The 11,295-nt window shown below is 39.5% G+C and overlaps 1 protein-coding gene across 2 annotated transcripts in view; it reads right to left on the bottom strand.

Moving 5' to 3' along the window:
- Positions 1-2,986: 2,986 nt before the first annotated feature.
- ABCC5 (ATP binding cassette subfamily C member 5) overlaps positions 2,987-11,295 on the bottom strand; it is a 67,938-nt gene continuing 59,629 nt past the window's right edge. For both annotated transcript variants that reach the window (XM_066325887.1, XM_066325884.1), the window contains 6 exons: positions 10,013-10,126; positions 8,877-8,989; positions 8,068-8,176; positions 6,483-6,710; positions 6,072-6,214; positions 2,987-5,410 (listed from right to left, as the gene is read on the bottom strand). In XM_066325887.1, coding sequence (XP_066181984.1) covers positions 5,138-5,410; positions 6,072-6,214; positions 6,483-6,710; positions 8,068-8,176; positions 8,877-8,989; positions 10,013-10,126 — 980 coding nt within the window. In that variant the 3' untranslated portion in view covers positions 2,987-5,137. The remainder of the gene's footprint in view (positions 5,411-6,071; positions 6,215-6,482; positions 6,711-8,067; positions 8,177-8,876; positions 8,990-10,012; positions 10,127-11,295) is intronic.

The raw sequence follows: 11,295 nt of genomic DNA, 5'->3' as shown, positions 1-11,295 counted from the left end.
TATCTTGGTCTCTCTGATACCTGACATGCTTTCCCTGCCCCACTGCAAGGTTGGAAAAGGGCAAATTAATACAATATGCAATTCATTCTTTTAATGTTAACCCGAAACTCTTTGGAATGAAAGCAGCAGAGAAGTTTCCCTGTTGCCTCTTGGCAATCCTGCTGGATTAAAATGTTCCTGAAGACAAAACGCAGGTCTATTTAGACAGAATGTCTTGAAGATAATATTATAGGACAAAATTATACTTGCCTTGTTGTCAGCCTATTTCTCAGCTCACTTTAACATAACTGCTTCATTTCTCCTTGGAAAAGACGAAAGGAGACAGAGAGATTGAGTCCCGTTGCTATAGAAATTTAAAAGGGATTTCTGTCCAGCTAAATAACCAGCTCATTTCCATGTGAATGATAATAGTTTAGAATAGTGTTTGATATTTTCATGGTTGTTTGCCAGTTTTGGGGTTTCATCAATACCATGTTTGCTTTTGTCTCCAACTCTCGGTGGTTCAAGGACAGGGAGAGGAGTCAAAGTAATCAAGCAGCAGTGGCTGAGCCCAATGTGTGTGTTTCTTTCTGCAAATTCTGACACATGGAAGCTGTTCACAAGGGAGCTCTTCCAATTCTCTAAATCCTGATACCAGGATTAGGAAGGCACAAGCAATATTCAGCTGACAGTGATCAGAGCTGTATGAAAGGAACAGCACAGAATGTCTTTTTGCTTAAGGGAGATTTTGGAATGGGTATTTGGGGTTATGGACCTCTCTCATTACCTCAGGCACACACAGAGGTAGAGCACAGCTCCAAATTTCCAGGCTGGCTACCACAGTACACAAGATGCTACATCTCAGTAAATATGATTTTGGAAAAGGGTCTAATGTTCTGCAAATTCCACTAATGCCTTTCCATTTTTAGAGAAAGACTTGTCTCTGGTATATTAGAACACCTTCCATGTTGGACACAGAGGATATTATGTTCAACATAATTATAATTCTCTGGACAAGAAATTAGAGGTCTAAGACTTGAGTTTTCCAGTGCAGAAGGTACATGCAGGAAGAGGACTGAAGGGAATGTTCACACAGGCTCAGTCATTTATTGCGACTATCCCTCTGTATTGGGTGAAAAGTCACCTCCAGAATATGGAATAGCTTTTCTTTACACTCCTTTATCTTTAAAAGCCTCCCAGGTCCAGGTAAGACATATGCTAACAGGTGCCTAAATTACTAGTACTTTTAATGGAAAAGACAGGAAAAATGGACAATATCAATTAAATATTCTTTTAAAGTTGATGTGGAATATACAGCAGCAATTGAGGTAATTTTTGAGAAACAGTGTGCAATTTCCATTTTAAAAGGATATTGAAACATCATGCTCCACCCAAGCTAAATCAATACACAAAGTTGTGGAAGACACCTTGCAGCAACAGACCAATCTGGTTTTTTTAAGAATTAAAAAGTACTTACATGAGAAAGAGGTAAGTAGTTTATATGTGAGTAAGTAGTTTAACTTCCACAAACAAAGCAGTAGTTTCCAAAGCTGAAAGATTAAAGTAGACAAATCCAAACTAGACATTAGGCATGCATTGCAGGAATGCATGTAATCAACAGCTAAATCAATTTACTTGGGGCTTCATCAAAATCAGTGTCAAACTGTGTCCTCACAACTGACAATAATTGTGTGTCTCAGAAGAGAATGGCTTGATAAATCTCACACAGTGATTTCTAGTACAGTTTCTCTTATACACCAAGTCTGATACAGTGGTTAAAGTGTCTTTTACCTTTTATCAATCAATAGCAAAAAAGTGTGAGAAGAAGTGTGACATGATTTTAGTGTGTTGACTATACTGTGTTGCTCTGCCTTTGGACAAACAGGGAGAGCAGACTGAAGAAGTGCACTTGACTTTAGTGAACTGTGCAGCACATGAGCTTAGATGTCCAGTGGGTCCTGTGTTATCTGAAAAAGGCAATGGCCAAGGTCATTGCAATGCAAGTTTTGTTTGAAGCAGAATGTTTGGGATTCTTGATAGAATTGTTCTTGGCTAATGAACTTCATGGTTAAAATGTTGCAATGTAGCATGACACCAAAATTACTGATACAAGTTTAACAAAGTATACTGTAGCTAACAAGAATTATATTGAATGTATCAACCAATATGGCTATGAAATACTAAAAAATTAAATAATAAATATTCCATTTTATTAAACAGTTTGGCTCCTCAGAGCTTTCCCACAAGTGATATTTCTAGATCCTCTGTTGCCCTGCTCAAAGCTGCAATGAAATAACCCAGTCTCTTGGCATCTGTTTGAATAAAAACGATTTGATGTCCAATCTGACTTAAACAGATCAGAAATGAATGTACCAAAGATAAGGCAAATAGTTTCTATTTAATCACAGTCTAATTTCCCTGTCAATGTGAAGTCTACTACAAATCAAGACAGCAAGTAGCCTGAAGCACCAATTTATTTTCTGTCAGCAAAAGGAAGGCTTATCTGCACAAACTTGCTTCCAATTTTTTGTCTCTACAAAATAAAAAATGCACTCCTCACTCACAGGAGAAACAAGTACCTGGAGGAGGATGCATGGAATACTCTCAAAAAATCTTGTTCTGCTTCTGTGTTTCAGAAGCACAGTAAGTCCTAGGTAAAAAGCCATTTGATGGGATCTCACAGAGATGAGAGCAGAAACACTAACTTAACATTTTGTGTTCTTTAACCAGGAAACAGTCTGTTCAGTTCAGGCAGCATTTCCTTGCTCTTGATGGATGTCTATGCAAAATCGATGTATTTCAGTCAGTTCTAGTAACAATAGATAATGGGTTTTTTTGTTTGATTGCTTTTGCCACCTCTTCAGCACCTTCCTCTCCAGCTTTGAAAGAGCTTCCAAACTCCCTCTATGCTACATCCCAGAAAAGGACAAAACAAAGACAATGTTCCAAGTCAGCTCTTCCACACAGCTAGAGCAGGGACGCCAAAAAACTGCCCAAAAGACTGAACTTGTCACAAAGCTTAGTTTAATTTGACAATCATCATAAGGCATCCATGTAAATGAAAAATTCCCACCAGGGTCACAAAACATTCTCCCACTAAATAAAATGTGTTAAAACAGAGGCCCGTGATTCCAAAAAATGCTAGTGGTTCCTGGTCTCCACCAGGCTGCCGCTGCTGGCAGTGGAGTACAGGAGACACAGCACCAACAGCGGCAACTCCGGAAGTGTAAAGTCAGCTTGTACGAATCTCTTTCAATAGAACAACAAATGAAAAGGAAAGAGATTTGTGTAGAAAACATCATTCTCCATCCTTTCTGGGAAAACAAAACAGAATTTAAAAGATAATCCCATTCAAGGAGGAAAGAGCAGAGTTTGGAGTTCTGAAGCCCAAAAATGCTGATGGCCCATTTTTAAAACTAATGAAGCACTACAGAGGCCTGAGTTTATTATTGCTTTATCCCAGTTCAGCCCAGGCTAAGGCTATGGTGAAGTCCAAATTCATTTAAAGCCAGAAAATGCAGATCCAGTAACAGCACCTAAGTCCCCATCCACACATGGGTGTAAACAGATACTTTTGGTGAAGAAAAACAAAAACCTCCCAAATATCCTCCTCTTCCTGTCTATGCAGATCCCCATAGCAGAGCTAAAATTTGTCCTGAATATAAAACAATTTCTCTCACACATCTCTGTTAGCTGAATCTTTTCCAAATGTTTTGCCTTTTGCTGATACTATCTTGGTGATGCATCATCTCAGAGATGACTTGTGGGAGCTCACACAGAGCACATGGGTATCCACACGTTAAAAAGCTTGTGGCACAGTTTTAGAGTCATCGCCTGTACTCTGCAATACCTCAGGACACTTCACCCTCAACTTCCTGAGACCAAACAGCACAGAGGGAAGACAGTGTCTTCCCATCCTGCATGGCTAGCCAGTGATCCAGAGAATGAGCATGCCAAGGAAATGAAATGGCACCTTACTCCCACTATAAGTCAGAAAACAGACTTGGCTAAAGCGGGACTTAAAAGTTTCATATCAAGAAAGATGGTGCTTCCCTCAGACTATTGTATGACAGGGCAAGTGTTATTCAGGCAAACATTATTCAAGGTGGTAAAATCTTAGCATGGAGATTTTCATGGCTGACTTTCAGGCCAAGATATGCTGGGGATCTTAAAAAAAATTACAGGTATTAATTCCTTCAAAAGGACAGAATGGGAGACACACAGTGCATCTGATGCATGTGCCACAGACCAGCAAAGGTTGCAGTAGACTTGTCAAAACAGTTAAAAAGATTTAGGCATCCAGCTAGTACCAGAATCGATGGCATTTGGGAATCTAATTTTAACTTTTTTGAAAATTCAAGCCTACACATTTCTTTATTGCTTGTCCCATCGAGTGCAAAGGGAAAACTGAGGGTAGGGTTAACTACAGAAGGATTTCAAATCCATCATCCATGTTTCCTTGTTCTTTTTTATATCTCTTTTAACATATATAAAGAGCATTACTATTATTATTATTATTATTATTTAGCCACCTATGGGCAGAGGGGAACCAGAGCTATTTAAAATTAGTTTCTTATTTAAGCATTAGTCCCCTTCCTCCCAAATCACAATACCTCTGTCACAGGAAGGAGCGTAACATGAAAACATGTTTGCTGCCACTAACAATTCCTGAGTCTCTCCTTTGCAGAACTTTAGCCCAAATATTAGGACAATGACAGCTTGACACATACACACTCCCCAGCAACATACACACAGCAAGTAGAACATGCCTCAGTGGCCTCAGACAAAAAAAAAAAAAAAGAAAAAAAGAAAAAAGAAGAAGAAAAAGAACCCCCCCCACCAAACAACAAATCCAGAGAAACCATCCAGAAGAGCCTTAGGAAAGGGAACTATCCACTTTCCATGGAGAAGCAACAGCCCAGAAGTCCCTTCCCAGTAAAAACCGAATCAAAATATTAATCACACAGCTGGCGAAGATCTCTGAAACCTGGCAGTATCACACTGGATACTTGAAGGCACATTTGCTTTGTGTTTTGGGAGAGAAATCCAGTTACAACACACTGCAGCTGCAAGGCTGAGGGAAAGGAGGCAACACTTGGTATCTTTCCTCTGTTCCTGTCCTCATTTTCAAGCTTCGTGGCTGGCATGAACTGGTGATCTAAGCAGACACGTTGACATCCCTGAGTGAAATGGCACCATTTGTGGCCTCTGAGACTTTGTCCTCAAGCACCATTGCTGGTGTGTCTGTAGTGACTGCTGTAGTGTCTATGGCAGGAAGTGGATTCAAGCCCTGGGATAAGATCTGTTGGATCGTTTTCCGCAAATTGGGATGCAGCTGGTTTTGGGTCTGGTAAAAAATTTCTAAGGCAAAAGACTTGAGGGTGCCAGTGCAAAGGTCCTCATAAAGTGGAATTGTGTACATCCGAGACATCTACAAAAAAAGAAAACAAGATAAAAACACTCTAATAAAACTCAAGAAGTTCAGCTCTTCTTCAGCTACACTCCAACAGCCCTGAGTAACTTCAGACTGGAGACAAGCAACACATTTCTTCAAAAGAAAAATGAGTCTGTTCTAAGTCTGATGCAAAGATTTTTATGAACGGTAATAAAAAAAAAAATCTGCTCTCTGAGACTGAGCTACTTCCACATGTAACAGAACTATTTTTAAAGGCCAAATAGAAGAGGCCACACTGAACTCATGCATTAACCTTTTGCTCCAGCACAATAACAACTACTGAAAAGAACTCGATAAGCCCTAGCCTTGCTTGAAGTGTAAATACTCAAATAGTCACATGATTTAGTAGTGCAAAAACTTGTGGTCTGCTACAAAGCAATACATAAAATGCATGGGGCAGAGCTGGGACAAGGGTATTGAGTCAGACTAGAAAAGCAGAGATTATCTGTAGGCATTTGTAATTACATCTGCCCATTCCTCCCCACCACTAGCAGGTGAGCCATGCTCAGCCCCTTCGCAACACACCTGGGCTACACTTGGCCAGGAAGCAGAAGTTCCAAGGTCTTTCACGTCGCATGTCTCATGCACATGTCTCATGCACTGAGAGGTGCAGTGATTTTAATCCAGCAGTTAGTACCTGGTTTTCCAAGAAGCGACGGACTTTGTAAAGGTCTGGATAATAGTCATTTCGGACTACAATCTGCAACCAGCGGATACGGATTTCTGCATTCATGGAGTCCAGCTGAGAGGAGTAACATTCCGAGAGCTTTTTTATCACCTCTGAAGAGAGCACATACACAGAGAAAGAACTATGACCTATTTTGTCAATTTTGTAGTTCAGCAGATAATAATTCATAAAATCACAGAATCATAGAATCTGTTGGACTGAGAACGACTTTTGAAGATCACTTATTTCAACCCCTCTGCCATGGTATGGGACATCAACCTGACTTTATATGAATTATAATGTCAACCAGAGGTAGGGATCTTTAGAATTCAATCAATTATTCCAGGGATAATTTTCTACTATCCTGGTAAGAATACTCACCATGTGGCAGTGGTGATCCATCCAGCAATCTGTCCAGGAAAAGCACAGTTTGGAACGTTCTCCATTTAGTGAGGTCAACACTGCTGGCAGCAGCAACAGAGTCCAGAGGCTCTGTGGTCCAGAGTTTGAAGAGTGTCTCCACTGGTCTAGTCAGACTGGATCCCTGAGATAAGTCTGGCTCAGCTAAAGGAGGTCCTGTAGCATTGAGCCAACGTTCAAACTCCAGTCCTGGAATGAGGAGCACCAAAAATGTGGAGCAAAGATCTCTGCAGGTGGCTTGGCTGCCTCAAGGTTCAGGACTGCTTCTAGTATAGTTAGGGGAGGTTTTAACAACAGCAGCCAATAGTTACAGCAACACAACAGTCTTAGCAGCCTCATTGGGATAGCCTATGGAACACCTGGAAGAGTGCCAGCAACACCTCTCCAAGCCTCACTGTGAGCTTTCTAGAGCTCAACAGTACAGTAAGTACAAGAAACATTCATGCTTTTAAGGCAGCCAGGCTGACAAGTACCTATTTTCAAATTATGCTCTAATATTTGTGTGCCTGCATTTCTCTCTCAGAATTTTCAGGAAGACTGACAAATATGGAGAAAACCCACTTCATTAAAAAAAGGAGGTGAAAGGGCTGATTAAACTCCTCCTACCCACCAATAAACCCAAGCAATTTATATTTATTTATGCAACTAATAACAAAAAAAAAGTTTCTTCACAAGCAGTGGGACCTGCTCTCCAGCAAAGCTCTTCCTCTTGACCTTTTACCACCTCTGTACTTTCCCAACCCTTGGCAATACTTCTTGTTCCACACCATCTACACTAGAACTCCTATCTTCTGCATCCCCTGAATATCAGCCAGGCAAAAATTAGCAAATTCTGTGGTTAACTCATTAGCCTACAAGTGGGCCAAATAAAAAACAGAACTGCTAAGCTCATGCTGCAGTTTTTCCCACAGTAAACTCTCTCATTTACACCTCTCCACAAAGCCTGCAGGCAGTAAGAGCTGTACTCTGCCAGTCTGGATTAAACTGACCAATGGGCTCAATAGCTACTCGCAGGGATGGACACATGGCAGGATAACATGAGTCTCATTTCTCTAAGAAAGTGAGATAATAAAAGCACCTGGTAGGCCACAGACTTCCACAAATCCAGCAACAGCTATAAATAGAAGATATAAGGGAAAGTGAAACATTCTGGAAAAGATTTTATATGTATGGGTAGGATCTTGGGGAAGTTACAGTCCTCAAAGCATGTTTTCTGTTATTAAAATAGATGAAATTTCAAAAGGTGTTCACCTTTTCTCTGCATTTAAGCATGTGTAAATCTCACAAGCACTGATCATTCTGTCTGCAGAATGAAAGGTGAGTTAATGAGAAAGTTAACCAAGGGACACTCAGCTAATTAATGCCAAAATGGTAAGTAATTTTAGAGGTTCTCATTCCCCATCATAGAGCAGTAACCACAAATTCTGTCAAGAACACCTGGTTGTTGCCAAACTATTTTGTTTGCCTTAGCATTTCCCTGTGCATCCTCCAAGCCAAGGAGAAAACTTATCATCCAAGTTTCCTATTAGCTTAGTAAATCTCCTACCTGCTTTGCTCTCAACACATTGCTCTTTCAGCTCTGGAAAAAAATTCAGGAAAGAATCCAGAAGATCTTGAGCCACAACGCTGGTAAATTTATACTTCTCAATGTAGGCCTAAAATAGTAAAACAGTCAAGTTATGATTAGGATCAAGACAGCTTCCTTTTGATGTAGAACCACTACATGCCACAACAAAAAAAAAATACTAACATAAGAGTAGGAACAATTATTTGAAGGTTTTTAAAAAATTAAGAAAAATATTCTTCCTCGTCACCCAGTTAAATAAAGAAGCACCATAACAAGAAAAAAATTAGTAGCTGCAAATACATTGACAGCTGAGTATCATTTCGTTTTCCTTCTCCTAAACAAGGCAGTAGCTGACAACTTCCTATCGGTTTTGCAAGTGTGCCTCCAGGCACTGACCTGCCCCAATCTAGTAACCCATACCCTTTGTCACCCTGGTTAAAAAACCACAAAGTTAACACTTCTTAGTAGTGAATCAAGTCACATCTCTCCAGTCACAGGCAATCTGTGCTGGAACAGCTTTCTAATTACTTGGAACAGAGAACAAGAGATAACAAAAATATACTACTACTCTGCAACTAGCACCTCATAAGCTCAGAATCTCAGAAATCATGTAGAAAGAATCATGTAGGTTGACAGACAAGCCCACAACATTCCTCCATCTCTGACACACTTGTATTCAACTTCATGCTTAACAATTAGCCACAGTGAAAGAATCTGGAGGGAAAAAAACCAAACAACAAAAACAAAAAATCAGCTCTAAATCTCAAGACAACACAATTTAGACTCACTCTTAGGAAGGAGTCAAAGTGTCTGGGGTCACCACAGAGCTGGGACAAGTAGTAAACAAAGCAGTAGCCTTTCTCATAGGTGAAGAGGTTCATTAAATTACTGGGATTTACACCTGAAAGAAGACAACATGATAAGAAACTAATGAGGAGAGTGATTTCCAGCCTTTCAGTTATACAGACCCTGTAGAGATCACCAAGGTGACTTAAAAAAACTAAGCTTGTTGTCAGTACATTTAAGTTACTGCAGTAAATTAAATAGATGCAGTCCAAAGACACAGCCAGAATCTTTTTTTTTTAAATCAATCATTGTAAGGTAGGTAGCAATTCCTAATGAAATAAGTCACTTCAAACTAGATGTCACTGAAAACAGATCTGGAACTTGAAAACAAATGCTTTTTTTCTTTTTTCAGTGCCAGGTTCTGGGAATCACCATACCACAAATTTTCAAAGATATCAATATCAGGTATTCACCACTTGCTCCTTCTCTGAGGCTTCCAACACATGCTTTTCCATTCCATTTGACTCCAATATCATCTCCACTTGCATTTTAGGTTGTTTTTTGAGTATCATCTAGATAGAAGACTGCTTCACCCACTCAATTGTGACCACAGAACTAGAGACCTATCAGTGAAGGAGATAGGTGAATCTGGAGTGCAGTCATGCATCTGGCTCAGGGAATAACCAAACAGCCTCTGCACAGCTCAACTTACATCAAGTATCTGTTCATCTGCATGCTAAATACACAAATACATAATTCTTACATGAACACATAAAGACAGGAACATTGAATAGCAAAGGATTTTACACTATGTTTCCAAATATTTCCATTTTAAAATACTTTATTTTACGTATCCAGAATTTCAAACCCACATAGCTATCAAGGCAGTTTTTCATGTTCTTTCTACTCAGTAAGTCTGTTCTTATACAGAACGACACCTATAAAGATGATTTATCCAACCTTGAAAAAAACTTGAAAGCAAAGCTTCCTTACTTATTTTTAGACTGGTTTACAAACCAGTATTTCTTTTTTTTTTTCATAAAGAATATATAAATATTAGTCATTTTTTGTCAATATTCCATCATGATATACAGAAGTTTATAATTTTGTGTACAGCAGCCTCAGTCAAAAGCAATACCTGGCTCCAGTTTAACCTGAAGCTTGCTGACCGGGTTATCTTCTCCAAGGAGCTTCATCTGTCTGTGGAGGGCATCGAGGCGGAATGCAGTCTCCAAACATGTGAAGGCAGCTCCTACCCCAGAAAGGAACTTGTTAGTTGTGGGAAAATGATCAGGAAAACCTGATCTGTACAGGACTGGCATAGGGACAAAGTAAAAGCTGCTGCAGGTGCAAAAGACAACAGTGAGACAGAATTACAGTAGTGTAATGGCAGAGAAACTTCAGTGCAGAACATCCTTGTAATTAGTAATGGAAGTCAGAGCCTAACCCAGTGTACTTCCTCACTCTGATCATGCATCAGGCTGCCCTGAAAAACAAAACAGCATGAAAACTATGCTAAAGTTTACATCCTTGACATCATCTCATCAGTTCTTGCAAGATAAGGAGAGCAGCACTGAAAAAAGTATTGTACAGGTAACTTTCAGAGAGCAATCAAGGGCTACAAAAACATACTGTCACTGGTAGAATAGTAGACACAATTCAATACTCAGTGCCATGGAAATGTCACCTCGAGTAGAAAGAGAAAAGAATTGGATTTGGTTGTTGTATTATAGATCCTGTGTATATTTTTTAAGCTTTGTCTATCATCCTACCTGGTTTTTGCCCTAAGTATTTCACCTTCCTCTCATTATGACTTTTTACAGTTGTGACTGGGTAAGCTACTCCTCTTTTCCCTAACTGCAATGTAGAGCATTCCATGCTTCAAACCAAACTAGCTGTATTACACTGCTAAGTCAAGAGATCTTTCCTGTCATCTTGCAGACATTAGAAGCTGCAGAAAAGGGATTTTCAGATTCAGAAGTATTTAACATCCATAACTATTAACATTTGCTTAGTTTTTCATCTGAAGATAAGGTTTGTTACATAGGTACCTCAGAGTCTTGATGTAACACCTGAATCTTACATAACCAAATACCAATTAAGGACCAGGATATATCTGGAAAACAGGAGAACCCGTATGAGCAGAGAAAGTGGATGTGCTTCCCAGAGGAAAGCAAGAACTAGGATAACTAGTGTTAAGGGCAAATACTTTGAGCTACAGAAAGGATAATTAAGCAAGATCCAAGAGGAGATGTAGCCAGTGCTCTCAAATTTCCCTAAACAGTATCATTGCAAAGATGCCTGTTTACTACCAACAGAAGATACTCTAGAAATTATGTCAGAAATGGTGAGATTTAGATCAGAGGTTTGTCTTGGAAACAAAATAGAATGGTGAAAGAGCTTACTAAAGAATTGCACAGT

This window comes from Sylvia atricapilla, chromosome 10 (assembly GCF_009819655.1).
Source record: "Sylvia atricapilla isolate bSylAtr1 chromosome 10, bSylAtr1.pri, whole genome shotgun sequence".
Classification (NCBI taxonomy): domain Eukaryota; kingdom Metazoa; phylum Chordata; class Aves; order Passeriformes; family Sylviidae; genus Sylvia; species Sylvia atricapilla.
This window is presented reverse-complemented; position numbering and strand designations above follow the sequence as displayed.